This window comes from Astatotilapia calliptera, chromosome 7 (assembly GCF_964374335.1).
Source record: "Astatotilapia calliptera chromosome 7, fAstCal68.1, whole genome shotgun sequence".
In the NCBI taxonomy this organism is placed as follows: domain Eukaryota; kingdom Metazoa; phylum Chordata; class Actinopteri; order Cichliformes; family Cichlidae; genus Astatotilapia; species Astatotilapia calliptera.
Window position 1 is genome coordinate 13,112,661 of NC_137428.1, and position 27,996 is coordinate 13,140,656.

Consider the following 27,996-nt stretch of genomic DNA (forward strand, 5'->3'; position numbering starts at 1 on the left):
CAAGTTCATTCCTGCCACTTGTACCCACTTGTAAAGGTAGGAAAATAGACCACTGGGTAACTCACAAAACCACAGATGCTTCACTAATTTGCTTCAAGCTCCCATAAATTATTCCCTCCCACTCAAAATATTTCACCTGGAACTATGAAACTATTAAAGTGAGAATTAGTCTCTTATGACCCATCATAAAGACAGCCTACCATGACCAAACAAAGCCACGACTGCTAGCACTGTAGTGTGCAGTCCTAGCAATGTGGTAGCCAGCAGCCAAAAACATGACTCATACATCAGACAGCACTACTACCACCATCAGTCCCACCCCCCACAGAAGGTTTGAACGCCATCTCCTTGCAGCACATTTTTAGCAGACAAGTTCAGTTTCTAACCTTAAACAAAAAGTGTCTCTCATCAAAAATGTGCTCATGTTGTTGAAGATTAATGGGCTGAAATATAAAAATCCAATTTTTTAAACTGAATTGTTGACATCAGATTGCCTAAAATACTATGGAGACCTTGATTTCCTGTTTTGCTATTATCATGGTAATTTGACAAATGGCACTTTATTTAGGCTTATGCATCATGCATGCAGGACTTGGGCTTTGATGCTATAAAAAGCCACAGCTGAAGGTGATGCTTATTTGCAATGACAGCTGAAATTACACTAATTCTTTTGCAATTTGGGGTGTGTTGGGATTCAGAGATTCTTTTATTGCTACCATATAATTTGCCTTATGAAGAATGTATTAATAACATGTTTCACAGTATCATTTATCAGTAATATTTCCTACAGGGTTTATATTGCATTGAATATGTCTGTCATCACATTGACCTTTCTATTTTTACAGGTTGAGTTCATTTTATACACAATGCATAAATGTGCTTGGTTAGAGTTGATGTTCCATTCTAGAAGGTTTTAAGCTTCACTGGTGAGAGTGTCCAGATGATACATGCTGAGGGGAGATGAGAACATAGCAGGTTAATTGCATGCACGCTTACGATACACATATTAATCTAGTAGCAGGTCTGAGCGAAGGCCTAAGCGTCTTCTGCTTCAGTTTGAGACTGGCTGCAAAGGACTCTACTTAGTGATTAAGGACGAGGGTCCATTATTAGCTCTCAGAGATGCTGAGACCTGAAGTTATTACCCTAAAAGGCAAGTAATGTAGAAAAGAGAAGTAATATGTCAGTGTATGGTTATTAGAAGTGTACGTGATGTACCCTTGTCTGCACGGGTTGAACTTTTGCCCGTCTGTCACCATGTATTTTTGAACTGTATTGACGTAGGTGTGATATTTTATCCTATAAAACCAGAACCCAATGTATTCTTGTCAGAGCAACCCATTCCGTATGCTGATGGTTGGTTGTTCTCCTGTGATAATAAAACTCATCGTTTGATTGCACTTTTCCGGAGCCTCCGTAGTTTGTTGTCTGGTCTAAAGTTGATCGATCTCGCAGCAGGTGGAAATGAGGCATGCAGCCAGTTCCACAATGACTGAGCTTCATAATGTAGCTCTTTTCATATCTACAGTCTTATAAATGTAATGTCAAAGAATGAAATGCAATGTTTTTAATGTCTCTGGGGAAAAAAACCACATTGATATGTTGCAAGACCATCACAATCAGCTGCAGCGCCAAGGCTGTTATGATATTAAGCTCAGCTTTCACGGTGTGTATATCAGTGGATTTCTGGCACTACTCCTGTACGGCTGAACGTGCCGATTTTCGTCCCATCAAACAGCACAAATCAGATGATTTGAGTGATTAGGCTAGAGATGATCTCTGACTAGAGATGATCAGTGGTATCCACAGCCAGATTTAATTAAAGGAGTAACTTGTGGCCACTTAGGTTTAAGTCATTGCAGCACACAATTATAAATATTTTAGTTTGTCGTTTCTGGTAAGCTGAAATGCTTCTGATGGTGACATTTGTATTCTTGATTTTTCCCCATTTTTTAAAAATTACTTTTACATTCACTTAAAGCCACTTTACTAGGCAGATTCAATGCAATCTAACATCACAGCCCTGCCACAAATTCATTTTTAACTTTTGCTGACATTGTTTTAAATGGTGCGGATTCTGCTTTATCTTTATCACTGAGCTGTGCTTATATGCAAACTTGCACAGCTCAAGTATGTTCACTTTGGGGTGAAAAATGAAGTAAATGTGAAGTGACAAAAACTGCAGTTCCTCTAGAAGTAACTTGAGGTTGATACCCAACTTTACATTATCAAAAGCATTTTTACTATTTAGCATAAAAATGGTTTTGTCCTTTATGAACCCTTTCCTCCTTCATAACAAATGTACTGTGGGTGACATTAAAAAAGAAAAAAAAACCAATATATCCATTTGGATGCTGGAGTGGTGTGGCTAATTTGGGTATCAGGTATAACTGATCGGGATCAGTTATACCTGATTGGAGTCAATGAACTGGTCCTCTACACTATCTTTGCACTGTCTATCCCTTCTGGAGCATTTTAATGTAATAATTTGCAAAATAATATGGCCAACTGTGGGGTCAGAATATCAGTAAGAGAAGATACGAGATCTCTCATGACCCTAGGGTGTGAGTGTGTATGCCAGAACACTCTGGAATGCACACAAAGTCTTTGCAGACTACTAAGGATCACACATCCTATCACTACACAATCAATTATACACCTCTAAGCATATATGGTTAAATATTTCTAAGCATAAATGACAATCAACAATATAACCCTGACAGACAGCCAGAATGTTACCAGAATAACCAAAAATGACTGAAAATGGATAAAATGTTAAGAACATCTAAAGTTTGGCATATTCTTCATGAACAGAAAAGATGGAGATAGGCACCATGACATCACCCATGGGAGTCATTAAGTTCCACTGCGAAGGCTTAAATGAAGATTTTTGTCATAACAATCATGGTGTCTTGGAACAAATGAGGGGTGGATATAATTGAAATCAAGGAAACTGCACTCTTATAGCATAGAGATGTGTCAGTTCTCTGCAAAAATATAGAATGAACAGATTTATCGGTTATAAAAATATAACAGCAGAAACATGACCTTTTACTGTTGTTTCTTATATTAAAATGTATTGATATATATCTGAATATGACATAAGAACTAAAATGTTGGAAAACAAAGTATAAGCTGTGTATTAGATTTCTAGTGTTCCAAGTGGCTGAAGAGTGTATACTGAATTATTCGAAGGCAAAATGAATTGCCATTAATGATCTAAATATGCGTATTTACTGATAAGAAAAGTAAATGCTGCCCTACTTCTTATCTGACACTGAAAAGGACAAGATCAGCAGTTTTTCTAGAAATTAATTGTTAATGTTTTTCAAACAAAAATAATAGAAAAGATAACTTTTTCTTAGGTCTGAACTGCAAGTTGCTGCATTTCTTTACATCAGTGTGAACTGCGGGTTCAAGATATTGCTAAGCAATTTTATGACCCAACACTTTGGGGGTGTCACCCTCACCACATAAAGCTCAATTAGATTCTCAGATTAGCTTTATGTGGTCAATAACTTTTTCCACACTGAGCCAGGCTAACATCATTACAAAAAAAATGCTAGGATATCAAACAGACCACCAGCAGCGCACATTGACTGTAACCATCTTATTGTGGTTTAAGCTCTGGGTAGTATTTTGGTCACTAGGATGAAGGGAAAACTATCAAATATTCAGATGTGCACCGAATTAGAAAAGCATTTCAGAAATTGGGTGGGTGGACCACAGCTAATCTCGTTATCTCTTGATACTACTTTTTTTCCACATACAGTGAAAAATGTATGTATGTACCTTACTGCTAATTTTTGTACCCTGCAAAATCAGCCAAGTGGCACCAAACGGCCAACAGCCACGTAGCCACTAATCTAGGCCTTATGTTTGACTTAATCACTTGATTAATGAAAGAAATATTCAGCAGACACAATGATAACATTAACTTAGATGCACTTCTTATTTCACATGTTAGAAACATATTATGGATTTTTTTTAATAAACTGTCATTTATATGACAGTTTATCCAAATAAGTGTTTGTCTAGTTTCTTTTTATTCCTTTTCATATTGGGTTTCAATTTTATACTGCAGCTATGCTAGTTGTATTGTTGTGCATGGGACAATTAAAGCTCTCCAATCTTTAATAAGTGAATGCATAAACATACACTGCCCTCATGACAGCCTTATCAGGTGTGTGCAGGTTAAAAGCTCAACCCTGACCCCTTATAAGAGTAGTACAACATGTGCCCCGATGATGAAATGTGCTTTGTGTGTGTGTGTAGGCTGTGGTGTTCCACTAATCAATAGTGCTGGTGAACAGAGAGAGGGGGGGCTGTCGAGCTCACACAGGTTTAGGTCCCTGGTGATATGAAGGTTGCAGATTTTCAGAACAAAACATCATCAGGTGTTAGATTATGTCAATGCACACCCACCTTTCTTGAACTCCTCCAGCATGGCATCCAGCTTTGTGTCATGAAACACAAAGTGCACAGGGTGGTTATAGAACTTGGTGATGGTCTTTAGGTTTGTGCAGTCGTCCGGGTCCACGAAGGCCAAGTCCTTCACATACAGGATGTCCACGATGTTGGACCGCTCCTCATCATACACGGGTATGCGCGTGTATCCGCTCTCCATGATCTCTGACATAGTGTTGAAGTCCAGCACAGCATCTGCCTGGATCATAAAGCAGTTGGCTATGGGAGTCATCACATCCTCCACAGTTTTGGTCCTGAGCTCCAGGGCTCCCTGGATCATGTTAAGCTCCTCTTTGACCAGGTCATTATAAGGCTCTGTCACTTTAAGCATCTCCACCAACTTCTCTCTGTTGTACACAGTGCCGATCTCCTGTCCCAGCAGGAAATCCAACAGCTTGCTGACGGGAAAGGACAGAGGAAAGGTAAGGAACATGAAGAACTTTGTGACCAGGATCGTGTTTGCTCCCACAGCCAACCCGTGACGCGAGCACAGCGCCTGGGGGACGATCTCCCCAAATATGACAATGCCAATTGTAGAGGCGACCACGGCGCCCAGACCTGACCCGATGAGGTCATCGAGGAGGATGGTGAGGGTGGTGTTCACCAAAACGTTACCCAGGAGAAGCGAGCATAGGAGATAGTTGCCTTTGCTGCGGATCGGTTCGATTTTCCTCGCATATTTCTTCTCCTTGTCGGTGCCGCAGCTCTGAACGATCCGCAGCTCCATGGGGTCCAGCGCCATGAGCCCCAGGTTCAACCCGCTGAACATGCCCGAGAGGACCAGCAGGCACGAGATCATGATGACCTGCAGCCACATGGGTAGCAGCGACTTCTTCTCCTCCACCACCAGCATCCGGCCATCGCTGTCCCCCAGCTGCACCCACCTGCCGTCCGTGCTCAACGTGCACAGAGCGTATTCTTTCTTCTGGTCGCTTTTGCGCAGCGGCTTAATGTGCACGTTGAGCAGTCCCGACGTGCCCCGGCTGCTCACGTTTATGAAGTTCCCGACGGTGATGTCCTGCGTGAAATCCGCACAAGTTTTATCGAGCGCGTCCATCATGCCGCTGCCGCCCCGGGCCGCCGCCACCACCGTCCCCTTCTCCTCCTCCTCCTCCTCCTTCTTGACCTCTGTGAACTGGATCTCAGACCAGGCGCCCGAGTGAAGCTGGACCCCGTAAAACCGGAGCTGCACGGAGCTCTCCTCGGTCACCTGGATGACACCCTCGTCAGTGGTGCTGGCCGGCTTGTTGCTCCTCTCCAGCCTCATGCCGAGCACCTGACTCCCACCGCCTCCGCCGCCGCCTCCCCTTCCACCGCTGACACCGGGCCCAGCGGCTGCCACCAACTCTGTCCGACCGCTCCACAGACAGATAACCACGGTGAGAATGTAACCCTGCTGTCCACTCCATTCTGTCGCCATGTTTGTTTCTGTGCTCGGCGACCTGGGAGCTGACGTCATTTACTCATGTCCAAGCAGCTCCTCCCTCTCCCCCCATTCCCGCTATCTCTCACATACGCTCACTCATACACGGACACATACACACATTAACACCGACTGCCGGACAGCGACATGTAGAGCTGATAAACAAACACACTCACGCTCCTTGCAGGTCACACACGCTCCTGGTGACGCTTCGCTATCATTTTTCTGCAGCAACACTCACACTCCCCCCGCCTCAGTGCCCGGCCACGTTACTCCCCGCTGGGCTCGGGGCACTGCGGCACACAGCAGGACGGACGCTGCTGCTGCTGCTGTCGTCCCTGGCCACCGATTTCTCATCCAATTGTATCCAAAGCCAGTTGCGGTTATGTAAAGGCACATGGCATCTGTGTACATCCCCCCGCCCTCCATCCTCATCCTGCACCAGCCTGCATCCCGCTGGCACGATGCCCGGCCAGGGATGCTAGATGCAGGGGACGTTTATTTATTTCCTGAGAGACAAACTCTGTGGAGCCAGGATATAGCCCGTTTGTATAATGATAATAATTACATAAGCTGTCTGTATCAGTTCAGTTAAGATGTGGAAAAGCCTAATAATTTCCGAGGTTGACTATTACATTACTGCATCACTGCATTGTCACGGATTTTTTTTCCCAGTGCAGTGTTTATTAGCCATCTTTATTTATTATTAGATCCTAATATTCGCTAATTAGCTGTTATGTAATAAGCCAATAACGTTAAAAGTCCTTTCCTGTAGCGTCACCCAGTGGCCACACCACTTATCAAAACTGTACTTAGGTCTGAGGTAAAATTATTTCTGAGGGGCCGAGCGTGCCAAAATTAATACAAATACAATGGTTATCATATCGTCTTGTCTCCGTGCCATTTTGTCTATTTTGTCTCTTTATGTGAGTCTTTTTGTGTTTATTTGTTGTTATTTTGTATTGCCGATGCCTGGGTCCAGGGAACAACCCTAACTGAACACATTACGAAGCATTCTGACCGATTTCCTCTTTTAAAGCGATGTGCACAGGCACAGACATTTTTCTTTAGTCACAGCATGCGAATTTTAAAACGAAATGAACGTTTGTTCCTTTCACATGGTTTGATTTCATGGTGATGTCTATGGCTTCTAGACTTCAGGCAGTCACTGACGCTTCAGAAAATGAGAGACTATGTAAAAAAATGTATGTAATTCCCCAACAGTGTCTAATCTAAAGTATTTGTTAAACAAACAGAATTAAAGCTGAAAGTTTGCAGTCACATACTGATTATTATGTGTTTCTGTAATACCACACTTGCATGTGCTTGAACATAAGGGATACTGTAATAAAAAACAGTACAAAAGGTTTGTATTTATGAATAAAAATGTATTTATTAAAATTCCACAATGACAGAGTTTCCAATGATTAAGAAATAAACCAGCATCATTTTACATCATGACGTCATGCTTCTTTAGATTGTGGATCAATTATAATTATGTACATCTTTAATTTCAAGAGATTATAGTGCAGCAATCAGTAATTTTAAAGGCCATTATTATCCAGTTTGAGCAGAGTGGAGGTACACTTATCAAACAAAACTTCAGAATTTGATTTGATAAATAGCCCCAGAAAGTAATTTGACTGTTTTGCCTCTGTGCATGTTTGTACCAGAAAAACTATTTGTACTTGTGGACTTTATATGCAATTGGCACATAAACTAAGCCTACCCATTACGTTCTGGTGTTATTTTTCTTTTCTTTTTTTACTCTTAGGCTGTTAAACACAACTGAGTCTATAGGTGAAAAATTAACACTATCTTTTAAATATAAATTTAAAGAAATAGTCAGTTACAATCCATTATTCTCACATGTCTAAAAGATAGAATTGTGATATTGCTAAGTTGGTTAATTTACACAGTCTACATTTATGACACCTTTCAAATAGGCTAAACTTTTTTTTAAATGTAGTAGCTCTGTTCCAATCTTACCCACCAAAGTGCCTAAAATGCACACTTGTAATACTGTATTACTTTACAGTGCGTTTTCTCTAACACGGAAGTTTGTATTACTTAACCTCTTAAACCATATTTCCACTGGTTAATCCTGGCGTGTTTTGTATCATGAAGGTAGTTAGCTTCTTATGAGGGTATATTGCCATGGTAAATTGTACTGTTGTTGAGCAGGATATGTTCCAAATTCCAGCTCTAAGCATTCATTTGAATTCAATTTTTATATTTATTCTTTACATGCTCTCAAACAGCTAATAACAATCCAGGCAGCAGAATAAAACCTAAAACTCTCTTTTAAAAAATAATGAAATGTACAAGCTGATAACCAGCTAATAACCAGGTTAGTGGATGAATCCAGATTACAAAAAGACACCCTGGATATGTTCAACTCTCTTCATAGAACAGGCCCAGATTACAAAAACAAAACATGTCAATATTAAGACAGAGAAACTATGTACAAGATGCAAAACTACCACAAGGAGCTGAACACATCTACACAGACAGGATGACTATAAAGAGACAAATATGGCAACAAAAACATGATGTTGTGGGCCTTTTAAAACTTAAGGGCTTTTTTTTCTTGTATCCCAAACTGACGCACTTATACAAAGCACTTATATTATACTATATTTCACAAAGCACGTATATATGAACATCTTACTAATATATTACCATATTAATTACAAAAATTACTAGAACACAGTAAATCTTTACAAATGTGGTCCTTCAGTATTAAATGATGAGCTTGTACAGTTAATTGTGGTTCTGGTTTGAAATGCTGTATAAAGTAAACATTTCTTTTTGTTACTGTTGTTCTGAATGGTTCTTCTTTGCAGTGGAAAACAATGGCTACATTACACCGTGGGCAAACCAACCCTGTTATTTCTCTCAATTTGTTTAATATTTCCCTTAATAATACTGTATGTACCACTCAATACTAGCTAAAGCTACCACTAAAAGATGCTGAAGTAAACCTTCAGAAGTCTGTGGAAAGCTCTCCAATTAAAGTAACTCATCTGTTACATTAACTACAAGCCAAACACACCTAACAGTGTTTAATTATAATGTGTACAGTGTCCTAAATGTATGTGTAAATACATGTTCAGAAATGATCTCATGATTTAGCGTTTGATTGAGAAATATATATTGATTGATGATTTAGATATTTTGTTTAACTTCCCTCACAAGCTTAACTCACAGACTACAGGGCTGAACCCCCCCCCCCCCCCAGCGATAATTCCCTTGAGAGGGGGTAGATGCCAAAAATAGAGCTCAAAATGAATCAGATGTATACAAAAACATCTTTTTTGCTGATTCAAAGTGACCAGTAGAATCAGCTATCATGGGTTGTTTAGCAATTAGTCAGGTAAACTTCAAGTTTTAATCAGTGAAAAGTTCTATAAAGATAAAGAAAGCTGCAGATTCAGCTGTGACTCCCAAATTCAGCCTGGTTTTAAGTCACTTCATAATAAAATTACAACAAATGTATGCATGTGTGTATCATGAATTCATACATACTGAACGCAGTGGAAGAAGTGGAGGTAATTTAGCCCCGATGGGATGACATAGCTAACTAGTAACAAAGATCAGAACTGTGTCCTCTCAGCTGTGGGTGTCCTCACTGTAGCCTTCCATCACCACTGCTGCGTGGATATTGCATCAGAACATCTGCCGGTGGAATAACTTCAACCTTGTATCTCACTTTCTTGGACTGAAGGATGCTGTAGCTGTTATCAAAACACAGCACATCTGCACAAAGCAAAGGATACAGTCACTAACAGCTAAGAAAAGCTATCATCCTGTAAACGCATAAAATACTTTATTTTTCCCACAAGGGAAATCACCGCGTTACAGCTACACTTCTAAATCACTCTATAAATGTGACAGGTTGTGTTTTAATAAGAATTTTGTTGATTCTGAATATGTGAACACCCTATAGCATCCAAAGAAGAGCTAGCCTTTTGCTACATTCTCTGTCCAGATGATCCCTCACTGCTTTCACATAAAGGTCATACTGGATTAGCGAGAGCCTTCACTGTATTATGACTGTAAGACACTCACTGTTGTACCTCTGTCCTGATATCAATGACAATTTAAACCAAAATTTCACATCTGGAGTCATCACTACATAACATTTATTGGCACTTGATTTTCAGTCCAGTTTTTATGTAATTTGGTATACCTCAACTTCTCATCTGCTGTAGGTAATTTTTTTAGGTCTGCCACATTTTCTTTTGTCCTCCACTTGACAGTTTCCTCACATTTTCTAAGGACCCACTGCATACAATGTTGAGATATGCCAAGTTTTTGGCCAATAGCTCTTTGGGAATCACCTTGTTAGTGCAAAAGTACTATTGTATGCCTATTAAACTGTTATCTTTGGTGGTTTGAAAGGCAGTCTGCCATTTAGCTAAGGAAAAGGGAATAAATTATGTGCTTTGTGTTTTTACAACAGGCTGCTAGTAACGAGGTACGTAAAGTTACAATTTAAAATTGAATTTAAGTTATCCGTTATGTCCATTGAGTTAGGAGCCTTGAATATGCTTAAATGATTCACATGTCAATTGTTAAAGTGCCTCAACAAACAAACAAAAAGGATTCCTATATAAACGGTCTTTGAATAGAGTTTGAAAGATCTTTAGAAAGCTGGAGGACTGTTGCTCAAGTCCACTTAAAGAAAAAATAACAAGAAAGTCTGGCGCATTGGAAGCAAAATGAAATGAGCAATTTTCATTGTTACAGACTAATTTTGCAGACATTACTGCAAAAGTACCTGTACACACAGCTGTGAGTTACTTACAGACTCCGGGCTCAGGACAGGTGAGGCAGCTATCTTCAGGGACCAAGTGTGCATTGTAGCGCTCGCTGGGTAGAACTTGCTGCATGTCAGCTATCTTCTGTTGGCTGCCCTCTTTAGTCCTCTTGTACACTCCAAACCCAATATCTGCTCCATCACTGGCAAACTGCCACCTGACAAGCAATAATGAATTCATCATGAGTGGCAGCTTTAGTATTTTTTTTTAATTTAATTTAATTTTAAAGTCTATATCACTAAATCACCACAAACACACACTACAAGTCAGTGATTCATTGTTCTCAGAACACAGAATAAACCTGCTGTACCTCAGGAGGCTGCTGGCTGCAGGAACATCAAACTCCAGCTGGATGACAGAGCCACGGCTGATGGTCACACTTTTGTTATACTGAACCTTCACTGAATCCTGCACATAGTAGGACTTGGGAACTGTACCACCAAAATTGATCTGCAACCACAATACACAAAAACACGCATCACTTTAGTCTCCAATTTTAGAGGAACAGCATTGTATTTAATCAGTCTTTCCCTCTGTTCTCACCATGGTTCTGCAGTGGGGGTCTCCATCTGGGTCAGTCAGAGTTCCTCCATACACCACTGGAAGCTGATCTGGGTCAATATGTTCACGTAGCACTTCTTGCCAGTTACCTGTAAACACAATATTGTAATTTAAAACTTTTTAGTTTAATAAGACTGCTTTGTTTCATGACCTTAGTTCCTTTATAGGTTGACATTCGTGTAGATGAAAAGAGTAAAATTATAAACTCTAAATAGTAAATATAAGAAAGACTGCATATTGACCATAGGGGTCAGGTGCAATGTGTGCCAGGTAGCACAGAAGCCCTGGTGGATCGATCCCCAGCTACCAAAATTGGGACATGGGATGTCAACTCTCTGGCGGGGAAGGAGCCCACCAGAGATTCGTCCCAGCTCATCCTCATGAGATATAGTTGGGCTCACCTCAACGCACGGCTTGGGCTCTAGAACCAGTCTCCTGGAGCCGGGATGGACTCTGTGTTAGTCTAGAGTTGCCCTGGGTGAGAGGCATAATTGGGAGGAATGGCCTTCTGGATCTGAACCCAAGCTGTGTTTTATTGTTGGATTTCTGTGCAAACCACAGTTTCTCCAAAACAAAAACCATGTTTTAGCATAAGTTAAAACATGGTGGTCCACATGGCACCAGGAAGCTCTAGGCAGTAGGTCGATGATCGATTTCATAATTGTATCACCAGACCTGTGGTCATTCAGTCCTTATAGAAACATTGCAAGAGCTTGGTCCGCATAGCCAGCGATAAGTTCATGATGATCTCCGCCAGGGCTGCCCTTTGTCATCCATTCTGTTTGTAATTTTTATGGACAGAATTTTTAGACGTAGCCAAGTAATGGAAGGCTTTCACATGGGTGGTCTCAGAATCCCGTTTCTGCTTTTTGCAAGTACTTTGTTACTTCAGCATGCTAATGTTAGCATCAAGATCAAGTAAAGACTCAGAAAACACTGGGATAAAGAAAAGTTGTCTTACTTCCTAAAACAATGATCTTGCGCCGTGTTTCCTCACACAGAAAGTGTTTGATCAGGTTGTAGGCCACAGGAAACATTTTGGGCGCTGCAGCAAAAGATACAAATTATCAACCAAAATTCTGAAACAGAACGTGGAAATCAAATATGCAGACAAATGGTCTTATGTACCTTTGATGAGAAACACCCTCTTCAAGCCTTCAGGATAGTTGTCTTCAAACATGGTGAGGATCTACATGGCCGAAAGCAGTAATGACACATAGATGTTTCGTGTGTATGAGTGGGTGATTGTTACAAAAGCTGATAACAAACCTCTCCATAGGTCTCAATAGCAGGTTTCCAAATGTGCTTCAATCCAAGTCCTTCACAGTCATAGATTAGAGTGATGGATTCAATGTACTTCCCCAACTGAGAGAGAGACACAGTAACATTAGAAGAGACGAGCAGAGAGGAGTGGAAAGGGAAGAACAGAGAACTCCTGGCTGACCTTTTCAGACTGTTTTTGACATTCCTGCCGTAGCATCTCTGTGTTTTGGATCTTAGTCTTCAGGAAGTCCTGTTTGGTGGCTGACATCAGCAGACCTTTAGGATCTAGAGGGCCAATCACATCGTACCAGACTGGACTTCCCTCACGGTCATAGCCACACATCCCTCCAGATACATACTTCTCAATCACCTGAGAGATGGATTCATAAAGAAAAAAATGTGACCTTCAAAAACTAAAGAGTCTGAAAGACTGCTCATTTAACAACAGTCCCCTTCATCCTCAGTTCAGACTACTTTTTCACAAATATTAGCTAAAAAGAAAATGCAGTAGGTTACCTCTGGAGGTTTCCAGTCAGATAGGATGGTGTCTACTTTCATCTGTTCCCTAAACACCACATGCTGCAGAGGTCGAAGACAACAAGGCTGGGTAAGTTAAAGACTAAAGCTTACAAAAACCAGGCAAACACAGAGTAATGTGTTTCCCCACAAATGCTCCAGCTGTCAAAGACACTCTATAGCTATTATTCTAGAAATGATTTCATGTTTTGAAATGGAAGAAGCTTTTTTCATGCTTTACTTTATTTTCTGTTTCATATACACAGTATATACTGTTACAATGGTTGGCTGCTTATATTAAATATGTCTAGAATTTCAGACAAAGAGTCCATTAAGTAACCTCTGTGAGCCCAATGCTCTGCCCTCAGACTGTTCTAAACATTCTGCTTTCACTAAGTTTTTCCACTCTTGGATTTGTTTGATGTCAGTGAGAGCAGATATCACTAATATGATCATCTCAACTACACAGTTCTGGTGGTGTATTTCATAAGCCCAACTCACCTGTGCCTTTATCACTTTATCACTCAGCCAATCACAATGAGGATTATTTTAAACTGTGAATTCTGAAAAGATATATAGCTGGAAATATGTGCACTAGGTTCCCTAAAACTATAGGCATAAAGTCTGATCCATTAATTCCATGAATTTACTTTACTATACATTGTCCTATATTACTTTGTCCTTGAACATGAAAAGAGTCACTAACTAAATTCCCTAGAAAGAGGGCCACAAATCAAACACTGGATTAATCTTTAACATTGCACTGTGTTATATAAACTCGTCATTTTATGTAATATCTAAAAGGTAAATACAGTTTTAATGGATTTAATACATTTAGTACAGAGATTTGAAAAGCAGCACCAGGTAGAAATACGTGTTGGGTGTTAGTTGGGTACTTGAAGAGCAAACAGGCTCTCACCGTCTGAACAACACAGAGCTTACCTTCCTGATCATGCTTTCAGCTTTGTGAACATTGAAGCTACGGGCTGGAAAAAAGAAAAGAAAAAAATCCCACATTAGACACATACAATCAAACTGACAACGCCACTTCTGTAACACTGAAATGCCAGGTTACTGTGAGACACTATGAGAAGACACCATCTTCTGGGAAAATAAAATACCTATTTTAACTAAGAACAAAGAAAATACATTTCTTCCTTTATAGTTTTTTTTTTTTTTTTTAATTTGGTTTGTGGTTGCCAGTTTATTACTTTTTAAATGGAAAACTATAGGACACCTGAAAAGAAATCTTTCTTCACCCTCCCCTTTTTTCTCAAACATCTCAACAAATCACCACCAAAAGATAAAGAAAAAAATGTTTTCAAAAAGAATCCTTAAAAAGTTAGCCATGATACTATCCAAGCAATATTAAACATTTTAATACAAATAATTAGCCCTTTAAGTAGATTGATCATGATTGCATACAGAAGAGGAAAGTAAACTTAAAAGACCATCAACAATATCTGATGATCATAAAACAGAAACCTTATGATACTTTTTTTTTTTTTTACTCAAGCAAAGAGACTGGCCAAGGTTAACACAAATATTGAACTGCAGACACAGAGACCCCGTTTATCTGAGTCCCTCTGAACTATGGACCTTTAAACAGCTGAGTAAACAGACAGGGCCCTGCATTATTGATCAGAGCATAAATCACCTAAGTCACTGATTCAAAATGCCGTAACAGTATCTCCAACCAAGAAAACACTGTTTCTGAGCATTTGTGCTCTCTGTTCAGAAAGATCTGAAATAGTCAGAGCTGACTTTTGCTAGAAAAGTGTCTTCTTTCAAACATTTTACCCTATTATTAGCTTCAACAGGGAAATTAATTGGTGTTGTGTGTCTTTTAGTTAGTTTCTTTGTCAGATTATTTTAAAAATTATAATAAAAAAGGTAACAATGTGACTTTTGGACGCAATCCTAATCAACAAATTCACCAAAGATTTATTTACCATTTTTGAAATACATATCAAATTGAAATAAGCAAAATTGTGAGACATTTTCTTGAGGTTGTCAAGAACATATCACAGGCTTTCAGATCCAGATGTTCTCCTGGATTCAGGGAATCAATTCATGCGTGGTGTGGAGTGAGGGAATTTAGACCTTGATGGTAATATGCAGTGTCAGACTGCGGTTGTTGTAGAACTGGGCCCTATTTCAGGAAGCCGGTTTAGTGCAAACTCTGAGTAAGTATACCCTGAGTTAACGAAAACTGGGTTTTCGGTTTCACAAAGCGAGTTTAGATTAATTCTGAGTGATTCACTATGACGACACACTCTGTGAAGCTAACCTGCCCCCTAGCAGGTTTACTTCAACTAACCCTGACTTTCTCCGCCTCTTTGTCGGAAACCTGACTGTAGGAAGTGTCAGACATGGCGTGCTCCTTCCTTGAAGAGCCAGTAGATGTTGAAGCCCAAATTCTCCGCAGAGCTCTCCGCCGGGAGAGAGTGATTAGAGCGCGTTTGGACATTTTATCATTTCCTGATGATTTTCTGTGTGAACGTTACCGTTTTTCAGCACAATCTACAATTCATTTGAATAACATCCTCAGGCCTAATATTGCTCATGTGACACATCGCGGACATTCTCTCAGTTCTGTACATATTATTTGTATTGCACTTTGGTTTTTTGCAAACGGGAGCTTTCTGTATAATATTGGTGACGCTGAGCACGTTTCCAAGGCTACCGTCTGTCGGGCAGTCAGGAATGTTACAGTTGCACTGAAACGTCTCCTGTACTCATTTGTGGTGTTCCCCGGTCATAGACCCACAAGATTTATCAAAGAGGGATTCCACAAAATTGCAGGTATCAGGATGAACGAAACTTAATTCATGATGTGGTGATACTTGAACTACTACTTAAATTTTACATTTATTCTCACGGTTCCCAGGCGTGATTGGCTGTATAGATGGCACTCACATTCCAATCATTGCTCCTTCAGTAAATGAAGGAGACTATGTGAACAGGAAGTCTTTCCACAGCATTAATGTACAGGTACATAGTTCCCTGTAGCATTTCAAACTAACAAATTATTTCATTATAGTAATGGATGCTAATTTGTGTTCTCTGCACTGTGAAGATCATATGTGATGCTGCCAACATTATCACAAATGTGGAAGCCAACTGCTCAGCCTCTGTGAGTGGTGGTGGTGGAGGACCCCCAGCTGTTTTTCGGGCCTCCGCTTTTTTTCTGTTGGCTATAACGGGTCGCATATGAGCATACAGAGTAAGCAAATATGTACTTGTAATGTGCTCAGATAATTTCAATAAGTGCTTACAGAAAGAAAATTAATGTAGCCTCTAACTACAATTGATTTACATCGGACAAACAGACCAAGCACTATGGCTCATAATACAATTACACCTTACCTGTTTGGACTATATTTTTATATTTCATTTTTACTTGCTGCCAGGAACGTTTGGGGCCTGTTGGGTTGCACCTGCGCTCACATCACATCACAAAATCAAATGTATAAAATACAAAATAAAATATAATAAAATAACGTGTTAAATGGGTGGAAATCCCTAGATCAATGTTTAAATTAACACTCACGCATTGACTCTGTCGGCTTTGTTTTGCCATGCATGCTCCCTTTCTTTTGCAGCTGAGGCTGTGTTACTTTTTTTCTGCAAAATTTGCATGTTATCAGCATATGCTGCCATCAGAATTTCGGCCTCAAGCGCTGTAAAATACATTGACCGCGCCTTCTTTCCCTCCGTCTCCATGGTGACTCGCTTAATCTGTGCTCCACTGATCAGGGCTTTATGTATCCTCGTGCGCGCGCTTAACTTGGGGTTAAAGCAACTCCGCGTTGATTGAACTAATTGTTATCAGCCTTTCTGAAACCGAATATTCCGAGTTGGACAGTTCGGGGTTACTCAACCCTGAGTATCGTTTTTCACTCTGAGTTTTCTAAACCCATCCATCCTCATCCGCTTTGTCCGGGGCCGGGTCGCAGGGGCAGCAGCCTAAGCAAAGAGGCCCAGACCTCCCTCTCCCCAGCCACCTCCTCCAGCTTATCCGGGGGAATACCAAGGCGTTCCCAGGCCAGCCGAGAGATATAATTTCTCCAGCGTGTCCTGGGTCTGCCCCGGGGCCTCCTCCCGGTGGGACATGCCTGGAACACCTCACCCAGGAGGCGCCCAGGGGGCATCCTTGTCAGATGCCCGAACCACCTCAGCTGGCTCCTTTCGATGTGGAGCAGCAGCTGCTCTACTCTGAGCCCCTCCCGGATGGCCGAACTTCTCACCCTATCTCTAAGGGAGAGGCCAACCACCCTTCGGAGGAAGCTCATTTCTGCCGCTTGTATCCGCGATCTCGTTCTTTCGGTCACTACCCACAGCTCGTGGCCATAGGTGAGGGTAGGGACGTAGACCGACCGGTAAATTGAGAGCTTCGCTTTTACACTCAGCTCCCTCTTCACCACGACGGACCGGTGCAACGTCCGCATTACTGCAGCTGCAGCCCCAATCCGTCTGTCGATCTCCGGCTCCCTTCTCCCATCACTCGCGAACAAGACCCCGAGATACTTGAACTCCTCCACTTGGGGCAGGAACTCATCCCCGACCCGGAGTGGGCACTCCACCCTTTTCCGGCTGAGAACCATGGCCTCAGATTTGGAGGTGCTGATCCTCATTCCCGCTGCTTCACACTCGGCTGCGAACCGTTCCAGTGCGAGCTGGAGGCCCTCACCCGATGAAGCCAACAGAACCACATCATCTGCAAAAATCAGAGATGAGATTCTGAGGCCACCAAAGCGAAAGCCCTCCGCCACTTGGCTGCGCCTAGAAATCCTGTCCATAAAAATTATGAACAGAACCGGTGACAAAGGGCAGCCCTGGCGGAGCCCATCACCCACCGGGAACGAGTCCGACTTATTGCCGGCAATGCGAACCAAGCTCTTGCAACGGTTGTATAGGGATCGAATGGCCCGTAGCAATGGGCCAGACACCCCATATTCCCGCAACACCTCCCACAGGACACCCCGAGGGACACGGTCGAATGCCTTCTCCAAGTCCACAAAACACATGTAGACTGGTTGGGCAAACTCCCATGCACCCTCAAGTATCCTGGAGAGGATAAAGAGCTGGTCCAGTGTTCCGCGACCAGGACGGAAACCGCATTGTTCCTCCTGTAGCCGAGGTTCGACTAACGGACGAACTCTCCTTTCCAGCACCCTGGCATAGACTTTCCCAGGGAGGCTGAGGAGTGTGATCCCCCTGTAGTTGGAACACACCCTCCGGTCCCCTTTCTTAAAGATGGGGACCACCACCCCGGTCTGCCAGTCCACGGGTACTGCCCCTGATCTCCACGCAACATTGCAGAGGCGTGTCAACCAGGACAGCCCTACAACGTCCAGAGCCTTCAGGAATTCGGGGCGGACCTCATCAACACCAGGGGCTCTGCCACCAAGGAGTTGTTTAACTGCCTCAGTGACCTCGCCCCCGGAAATTGGCGGGCCATTCCCCTCATCCCCAGACTCTGCTTCCTCCTCGGAAGACGTGTCAGTGGGATTAAGGAGGTCCTCGAAGTATTCCTTCCACCGCCTGACAATTTTCTCAGTCGACGTCAGCAGCGCTCCGCCAGCACTATACACAGTGCAGGTAGAGCACCGCTTTCCCCTCCTGAGACGTCTGACGGTTTGCCAGAATCTCTTCGAGGCAGTCCGAAAGTCTTTTTCCATGGCCTCTCCGAACTCCTCCCACACCCGAGTTTTTGCTTCAGCCACTGCCCGAGCCGCATTCCGCTTGGCCTGTCGATACCTGTTGGCTGCCTCCGGAGTCCCACAGGCTAACCAAGCCCGATAGGACTCCTTCTTCAGCCTAGTGGCTCCCTTCACCTCTGGTGTCCACCATTTGGTTCAGGGATTACCACCACGGCAGGCACCAACCACCTTGCGGCCGCAGCTCAATGCAGCAGCTTCGGCAATGGAGACGCTGAACATGGTCCATTCGGACTCAATGTCCCCAGTCTCCCTCGGAATGCTGTTGAAGCTCTGCCGGAGGTGTGCGTTGAAGATCTCGCGGACTGGGGCCTCTGCTAGACGTTCCCAGCACACCCTCACTACGCGTTTAGGTGCACCAGGTCTGTCCAGCGTCTTCCCCCGCCACCTGATCCAACTCACCACCAGGTGGTGATCAGTTGACAGCTCAGCCCCTCTCTTTACCCGAGTGTCCAGAACATATGGTTTTCTAAACCGGAGAACATGCAAACTCCACACAGAAAGACCCCGGCCTGATGGTGGAATTGAACTCAGGACCTTCTTGCTGTGCGGCAACAGTGCTAACCACCGTGCCACCGTGCTGCCTAAAGCTAGTGTCAAGTTTCAAAATGATTAGAAACTATGTCAGATTCTCGCAGGGACTGCCCTCAAAGCTCTACCTATTTCATGATACTTCATAAAGATTTAGAACTCAGTTTGACTTTTGTGTTGTTAAATACAGGAAGACAAAAAATATCAGTCTTTTTAAAAATCACCAGGACAACTTAATTAAATTGTAGCTCAGCTGAAACAGCAGCAGTCAGTGCTTTGAAGCTTACTCTTGATCAAGCTTGGAGACCAAGACCAAGTCTGGTTTTGCACAGCAGAAAACAAACATTTACACTGAGAATGGCATTGACTCCATGTTCATTCTCTTTAAACTGTCAGACAAAACTGATAGGTAAGAAATCAATGATTAACTGAAAGACGACTAAGGCTTTCATAAATAACCTGATTAAAAACAAACAAACAAAGGGTATTGTTGTTACTACACCGCAATTTAGTAGAGAGTGTTATGCCATATATGCCACTTTATATCTCACATAAAAATAGTATATCACAACTTTTTTGGAAGGTAAGCTTATCTAACTAAATGCTAAAACATTACATAAGACAACAGGTCACATGTAAAGATGGCAGCCAGTAGGTCATTAGCCTAGCGGAAAGAGAGGCAACAGATGGCATGACTGAGTTCACAGGGGTTTTTTTCAAGGGGGGGGGGGTGGCTGTTTCCCTGAATGCATCATAATGCATCATCCTGCTCTGGTTCAAGTATAAAATATATGGTTAACTTTTTGAAGCAGACACAGAACAGATGCAAGTAGTCAAAAGCAGGACAGTTAATTACTGATTTCTTGTCTTTACATCATCAAATACCAACTAAAGCACAGGAGAAAAGCACAGGAGAAAACTGAGCAGCAGAGAACTCAGGCTGAGATTTTTCACTGTCAGCATCTTGGTGTTTAAACTCAGTCATGATTAAAGTTGAGTGGATCTTACTGAGAAACAGAGGGACACTGCAAGCCCAATGGTCAGTTTCACTGTGCTTTATCCTCCCTTTGAACTAAAAGTAAACATCATGATGTGTTCAGTAAGCCACTGAAACCACAAACTGTTTACTGAGGTCACAGATCACAAGAGTTGATGAGTCAATAGCTTAGACTTTTTTGAGTCTGACTCAGTAATGGCTCACTGCTGGCCATTAGAAAGAGTCCAGGTTTATCCATGCCCATATTTTATATACATCATGTAGCCTGTCTGTGCTAAGAAGCTGGAGGAGACATGTTCTATCGGAAAGTCTTTTCAAGTTTGAGCATCATGTTTCAGTTAAAGAGTGCAACAGTGAGCAGTGAGTCTTTTCCAGCTTTTATCAGTACAAGAAATTTAAAATGCAGTTCTGTTAAAAACACAAGTGTCTTCGGGACAACATGTTTCATGTCTGTTTTTCTGGGCAGTTTTTCCCTCTTGAGCTGCATGGAATGGAGGGTAAACAAAAGAGTGACATTTGTAGCTACAGCATGTAAATGCACTTCATTTTAATACATGTTTTCCATCAGATTACAGGAAATAAAAAACATTTCAGTCTTTGATACAAACTGAACCCATGCTTCAAATATGTAGGTTAAAAAGGTTTTTTGTTTTTTGTCTGTCTTATTTTGCTTTTTTGGGTAGTTTATACCCATTGGGAGTATGTGAGCAGGTTTAAATATCTTTTATTACACGTGCCATGCAGTTAATCCCGATTTAACTACAAATCAGACAATATGCTACATCTATCAGCTGTTTAATCTAAACATTAGTAGGCAAAAGAACATGTAAGCTTTCTTTTTTATTCCCCAAAAATGAAACATCTGAGCACTTGTTCAACAACAAATGAATTCCCTCTGTAAACCCCCCCTCTCTGTGCTTTATCACTGAAGTAAATGCTTAATAATTAATTAATTTAGTATTTATAAGTATACAAACGTTTACATTCATTCTGCAGTGCTTCTTGGTGTTTGGGTACCAGGAGCTACAGGCTGTTTAACACATGGAACAAGTTACTCATCAACAGAAACTAATGTCACATGCAAACCACAGAATAATATGTCAGATTAGAAGTTTTCAGAGTGAATGCAGAGTGAATGAGGTCAAATTTCAGGTTGATTTTTACATCAATCTGAAATTTAGATTCAAAATGTAGAAACAGAAAATGTGAAAATTAACAGTTTGGGTCATATTTATTTCAGTCAATCAACTGCAATGTACAAAAAAATCTAAAATGATTATATGTGCCATATGTGAAAACTGCACATATGGCACATTTTCATTGACTATTCATGCAAATAAATACATTCAGAATTTATCCTGATACATTTCTATGATAGAAGGGTCCTCTTTTGTTTGAGCCAACACTAACCATGATTCAGTAATATTAATTTGACAGGTTATTCGATAAACTGGCTTTCCAAAGAATGGAAAGTCAGTTAATGCAGCCAGAAAAGGTTGTTTTTTGTTTTTTTTTAAAAAAAACAACAACAATGTTTTCTGATGTATATCAGCTCTTCCTGCAGCTGCTCTGCTTGTATGGAAAGAATAGATGGGGATAAAAATCATCACCATTCATTAAACCTTAATAACTGGAAACACAAGTTAGCATAATAAAACTGAAGTTACTTCTAATTTCTGATTTATTACACTTTACATAATCAGTTGCGATAATTGAATTTACTCGAGTACTGTATGAGGTAGGTATATTTCCACATTTAAATTATGTTTACTTCATTTACTCCACTTCCTTTATATAAAATCTTTAATTATTTTTTGTATGTTAGTAAAGCCCCTAGGGATCCCAGGGGCTATGTTGTCTGGGGGCTTTTGCCCCCTGGTAGGGTCTCCCATGGCAAATTGGCCCTGGGTGAGGGACCAGACAAAGAGCGATTCATAAGACCCTTATGAAAAGGACACCGAGGGAACAGTTTACCCTGCCCAGGATAGGGTCACCGGGGCCTCGCCCTGGAGCCAGGCCCGGGGAGGGTGCCCGAGGGCGAGCGTCTGGTGGCCGGGCCTTAGTCCATGGGGCCCGGCCGGGCACAGCCCGAAGAGGAGACATGGGCCCATCCTCCCGCAGGCCCACCACCCGCAGGAGGCGCCATAGGGGTCGGGTGCATTGAGTGCCGGGTGGCGGCCAGGAGCGGAGGCCCTGGCGGACTGACCCCCGGCTGCCAAGACTGGCAATAGGGACATGGAATGTCACCTCTCTGGTGGGGAAGGAGCCTGAGTTAGTGCGTGAGGTTGAGAGGTACCGGCTAGATATAGTCGGGCTCACCTCTACACATGGCTTGGGCTCTGGAACCAGTCTCCTGGAGAGGGGCTGGACTCTGTCTCTGTCTGGAGTTGCCCCTGGTGAGAGGCGGCGGGCTGGGGTGGGTATCCTAATATCCCCTCGGCTTGCTGCCAGTACGTTGGGGTTTGTTCCCTGCGCCTTAGGGTCGGGGAACGGGTCCTGACTGTCATCTGCGCTTATGCGCCGAGTGGCAGTTCAGAGTACCCAGCCTTCTTAGAGTCCCTGGGGGGGGGGGGGGGGGGGGGGGGGGGGTGCTGGAGGGTGCTCCACCTGGAGACTCTGTTGTCCTGCTGGGAGACTTCAATGCTCACGTGGGTAACGACAGCAAGACCTGGAGGGGCGTGATTGGGAGGAACGGCCTCCCTGATCTGAACCCGAGCGGTGCTCTGTTATTGGACTTCTGTGCTAATCACAGTTTGGCCATAACGAACACCCTGTTCGAACATAGGAATGTCCATAAGTGCACGTGGCACCAGGACGCTCTAGGCCGTAGGTCGATGATCGATTTTGTAATCGTATCAGCAGATCTGCGACCATATGTTCTGGACACTCGGGTAAAGACAGGGGCTGAGCTGTCAACTGATCACCACCTGGTGGTGAGTTGGATCAGGTGGCGGGGCAAGACGCTGGACAGACCTGGTGCACCTAAACGCGTAGTGAGGGTGTGCTGGGAACGTCTAGCAGAGGCCCCAGTCCGCAAGATCTTCAACGCACACCTCCGGCAGAGCTTCAACAGCATTCCGAGGGAGGCTGGGGACATTGAGTCCGAATGGACCATGTTCAGCGTCTCCATTGCCGAAGCTGCTGCATTGAGCTGCGGCCGCAAGGTGGTTGGTGCCTGCCGTGGTGGTAATCCCCGAACCAAATGGTGGACACCAGAGGTGAAGGGGGCCACTAGGCTGAAGAAGGAGTCCTATCGGGCTTGGTTAGCCTGTGGGACTCCGGAGGCAGCCGACAGGTATCGACAGGCCAAGCGGAATGCGGCTCGGACAGTGGCTGAAGCAAAAACTCGGGTGTGGGAGGAGTTCGGAGAGGCCATGGAAAAAGACTTTCGGACTGCCTCGAAGAGATTCTGGCAAACCGTCAGACGTCTCAGGAGGGGAAAGCGGTGCTCTACCTGCACTGTGTATAGTGCTGGCGGAGCGCTGCTGACGTCGACTGAGAAAATTGTCAGGCGGTGGAAGGAATACTTCGAGGACCTCCTTAATCCCACTGACACGTCTTCCGAGGAGGAAGCAGAGTCTGGGGATGAGGGGAATGACCCGCCAATTTCCGGGGGCGAGGTCACTGAGGCAGTTAAACAACTCCTTGGTGGCAGAGCCCCTGGTGTTGATGAGGTCCGCCCCGAGTTCCTGAAGGCTCTGGACGTTGTAGGGCTGTCCTGGTTGACACGCCTCTGCAATGTTGCGTGGAGATCAGGGGCAGTACCTGTGGACTGGCAGACCGGGGTGGTGGTCCCCATCTTTAAGAAAGGGGACCGGAGGGTGTGTTCCAACTACAGGGGGATCACACTCCTCAGCCTCCCTGGGAAAGTCTATGCCAGGGTGCTGGAAAGGAGAGTTCGTCCGTTAGTTGAACCTCGGATACAGGAGGAACAATGCGGTTTTCGTCCTGGTCGCGGAACACTGGACCAGCTCTTTATCCTCTCCAGGATACTTGAGGGTGCATGGGAGTTTGCCCAACCAGTCTACATGTGTTTTGTGGACTTGGAGAAGGCATTCGACCGTGTCCCTCGGGGTGTCCTGTGGGAGGTGTTGCGGGAATATGGGGTGTCTGGCCCATTGCTACGGGCCATTCGATCCCTATACAACCGTTGCAAGAGCTTGGTTCGCATTGCCGGCAATAAGTCGGACTCGTTCCCGGTGGGTGATGGGCTGCCCCAGGGCTGCCCTTTGTCTCCGGTTCTGTTCATAATTTTTATGGACAGGATTTCTAGGCGCAGCCAAGTGGCGGAGGGCTTTCGCTTTGGTGGCCTCAGAATCTCATCTCTGATTTTTGCAGATGATGTGGTTCTGTTGGCTTCATCGGGTGAGGGCCTCCAGCTCGCACTGGAACGGTTCGCAGCCGAGTGTGAAGCAGCGGGAATGAGGATCAGCACCTCCAAATCTGAGGCCATGGTTCTCAGCCGGAAAAGGGTGGAGTGCCCACTCCGGGTCGGGGATGAGTTCCTGCCCCAAGTGGAGGAGTTCAAGTATCTCGGGGTCTTGTTCGCGAGTGATGGGAGAAGGGAGCCGGAGATCGACAGACGGATTGGGGCTGCAGCTGCAGTAATGCGGACGCTGCACCGGTCCGTCGTGGTGAAGAGGGAGCTGAGTGTAAAAGCGAAGCTCTCAATTTACCGGTCGATCTACGTCCCTACCCTCACCTATGGCCACGAGCTATGGGTAGTGACCGAAAGAACGAGATCGCGGATACAAGCGGCAGAAATGAGCTTCCTCCGAAGGGTGGCTGGCCTCTCCCTTAGAGATAGGGTGAGAAGTTCGGCCATTCGGGAGGGGCTCAGAGTAGAGCAGCTGCTGCTCCACATCGAAAGGAGCCAGCTGAGGTGGTTCGGGCATCTGACAAGGATGCCCCCTGGGCGCCTCCTGGGTGAGGTGTTCCAGGCATGTCCCACCGGGAGGAGGCCCCGGGGCAGACCCAGGACACGCTGGAGAGATTATATCTCTCGGCTGGCCTGGGAACGCCTTGGTATTCCCCCAGATAAGCTGGAGGAGGTGGCTGGGGAGAGGGAGGTCTGGGCCTCTTTGCTTAGGCTGCTGCCCCTGCGACCCGGCCCCGGACAAAGCGGATGAAGATGGATGGATGGATGGATGGTAAACTTCCTTCCAAGTATAAGCCCATGTGAAAATACTATGTTTCTTTATCTCCAGTCAGGTTTGATTTCTTTTTAGGTCTCACTGGACCCTTAAACACAGCATCAGATAGAAGCAATTCCAATGCTATTCAGAGAAAGGGAGGCCTTCTCCCTCATTCTAAGCTCACATGTTTAATGCATTACTCAATGACTTTTATTTCACTGGCAGTGGAAATTAACAAGAAGACTGATTTAAAACCACCTTATTAAAAGTCTGGAGTCCTTATACCACGCACTTCAGATTCAGATCGTTTAGTAAAATGACACAAACTTACTACGTAAAAGGTTTTGCCCCTCTTGTGTTAGAGGCATGAAATTTAATATAATGCAGTATTCCCTCCCCCCCAAAAAAGAAAAGAAAAACTCAAATTTGTAGGCAATAATAGATAATCAACATGAACGCATAGGTTATATTTATGAGATCAGTCCCTTGAAAGAAGTATTCTGCCGATACTGAACCCTCCATCTCTGGTATGGCTACACTCTTGCACTGAAACTGGATTTAGTTTCATGTTCGGAACAGGTTTGTTTGTTTATTCCTACTCAACTGCTTTAAATATCAGAGTTTACCAGAGACTGAAGGTAGCCTCAGGCATTATAAGGCTGCCAGTATACTTGTAGAGTATAATGGCAGCCATGAAAAGTTCGTGGTATACCACAAGCTTTCATTCTGTGCAAAAATATCCCCTGTTACTGAAATCTTCTAATTTATAGCATTATTAGTTGTTTAGCCTCTATATGAGGGTCTTTAACAGCTTTTATGCCTGTTAGCTGCCACAAGTACTGATACAGGAAATCTTTAATATGTCACCCAATAGTCCTTACAATACAACATGTCTGGGTAGCAGAGAATCATCTTTTCGCTCACTGTTACAGCAGAGAACAGATGCAAACACAATGCTCTGGCCTCTGTTACGCTGGGCCATCTGATATGTGCTGTTTATATTCATTAAGCAGTTTGAAATCAGATTTTTCCTTTGTTGATTTTTGAAACATTTTACTTTGTTATTTAATAAATAATTTCATATTTGCATCCGACTTCATCCTTATTTTATTTGAGTCAATTTACTTTGGTTTACGTTTCGTTTTTAACTTTTATTGACACTCATACCTTTCCACTTATTTTGTTATATGTTTGTTGTGTTTCACTCAACGTTAAGTATCTTATCTTTCTTATCTTAAGATAGTTACAGCTTCTCAACACACCTGAACAGTGAGAATGCACACTTCATATCAGGGTTGGAGTCTGATAAGTAATTGGATTGACAAAGTCATTCTTGTAGTAGGGCAGAAGAATAAATTAACAGTAAGTGGCAATATTTAAGCACTTTCATTGAAATATTTTGTAAATACACAGAACACTAACATATATGAAATATGTGTCAAAGTAAAACCGATTTATTAAACATATGGCAGCCTCTTTAAAAGAGAGACTGGCATACATTTAGTGTACTGAATCGAAGATCTCTCCTTTCCACGTGATTTTTTGTTGTTAATTGTCACTCATCTTTTCCAGCTGGTTCTGTTTTTTTTACATTCGTCTTTAGTCACTCTAGACTTGGGTGATTGTTGCTATAAACAGGTGGTTTCAGTGTGTATTGTACATATATGCAAGTCTCACCTCTGAGCCAGCGCAGGAGGTAGTGATCATGCTGCGCAGGCAAGCTTGGAAGGATGTCCTGAATCCTCTCCCGAAACTGGAAGTGAGAGAACCAGAGAGAAGACAAAGTTATTTTATTATTTAAGGAACAGTTTTACATTTGCAAAATTAGACTTGGTCGCTTTATTGCAAAGTAAGAGAGGTTTGATACCACTCTCATGTCTGTACATAACAGTGTGCAATCACAGGCAATCAAATATATGTTGGTCATACAAATATATGAAACTACAACCAGGAGATACCTAACTTATAATAAAGACTGTTAATGGCCCAAAAAGTACTAACTTGGCCTCATCAGTTCAAGCTACAAAATGATTTTTTAATTTATTTGTAGTTTCAATTTATTCAAAAAGAGAATAGTTAAACTTTCCTCTAGGCTTAACCCACCACCCTAAATTTATGTTACAAGACAAGACATTAACATAAAGTGGTGTGTTTCGTTGTGTGGAAAAAAAAAAAGATACACCCCAGTAAACTCACAGCATAATATCAACCAATTTTGATGAGACCAAAGACCAGTGTCAATGAGTTACTGCATATGACACTACCTCAAGCCCACAGATACAACAATTTGATAGATAAGAACAATTAAACCATTCAACTGAACATATATATCTGCATAACGTTAATTGTAAATGTCTTACCTCGGCTAAAATCTCAGCCTGCTTTGGGCTCAGGTCTCCTATTCGTCCACTCATCTCTGTGACCTTGTGTGTTTAATGGAAGCAGCCTATGTGAATGAACAGCACTTGGGGGAAATTGAGATAGAATAGTAAAAAAGCCACACCCCCTCACACACACACCGACCCATCCCTACACAGAGATCTGCCCACACACCAAA

General features: G+C 43.1%; 2 protein-coding genes across 6 annotated transcripts in view; both read right to left on the reverse strand.

Annotated features, from left to right (window-relative positions):
• Positions 1-6,332, reverse strand: part of LOC113025364 (metal transporter CNNM4-like) — a 60,642-nt gene extending 54,310 nt beyond the window's left edge. For 2 of the 5 annotated variants that reach the window (XR_003272786.2, XM_026173005.2), the window contains exon 1: positions 4,426-6,330. Coding sequence is in view for 3 of the 5 variants with exons in the window: in XM_026173005.2 (XP_026028790.1) it covers positions 4,426-5,926 (1,501 nt within the window). In the remaining 2 variants the exon portion in view is untranslated. Of the gene's footprint in view, positions 1-4,425 lie in introns of all 5 variants that reach the window. The other 3 variants (XM_080303486.1, XM_080303485.1, XR_013909951.1) reach the window with 2 other exon arrangements.
• A 925-nt stretch (positions 6,333-7,257) lies between these two features.
• LOC113025365 (SEC14-like protein 2) lies at positions 7,258-27,955 on the reverse strand. The gene is made up of 12 exons (XM_026173007.2): positions 27,800-27,955; positions 27,117-27,192; positions 13,996-14,039; positions 13,054-13,116; positions 12,719-12,907; positions 12,544-12,639; positions 12,403-12,463; positions 12,236-12,319; positions 11,257-11,363; positions 11,024-11,163; positions 10,701-10,870; positions 7,258-9,649 (listed from the first exon to the last, which is right to left on the reverse strand). Exons 1-12 carry the CDS (start codon positions 27,851-27,853, stop codon positions 9,519-9,521), a joined length of 1,215 nt encoding a protein of 404 aa, XP_026028792.1. The 5' UTR covers positions 27,854-27,955; the 3' UTR covers positions 7,258-9,518.
• Positions 27,956-27,996: the final 41 nt, after the last annotated feature.

Coding starts and splice junctions, on each gene's coding strand:
- LOC113025365 (XM_026173007.2), bottom strand. CDS start 27,853: ATGAGTGGACGAATAGGAGACCTGAGCCCAAAGCAGGCTGAGATTTTA. Junction 12,320..12,402: donor GAGGGTGTTTCTCATCAAAG/GTACATAAGACC, acceptor CTTTTGCTGCAG/CGCCCAAAATGTTTCCTGTG. Junction 11,164..11,256: donor ACCCCCACTGCAGAACCATG/GTGAGAACAGAG, acceptor TTGTGGTTGCAG/ATCAATTTTGGTGGTACAGT.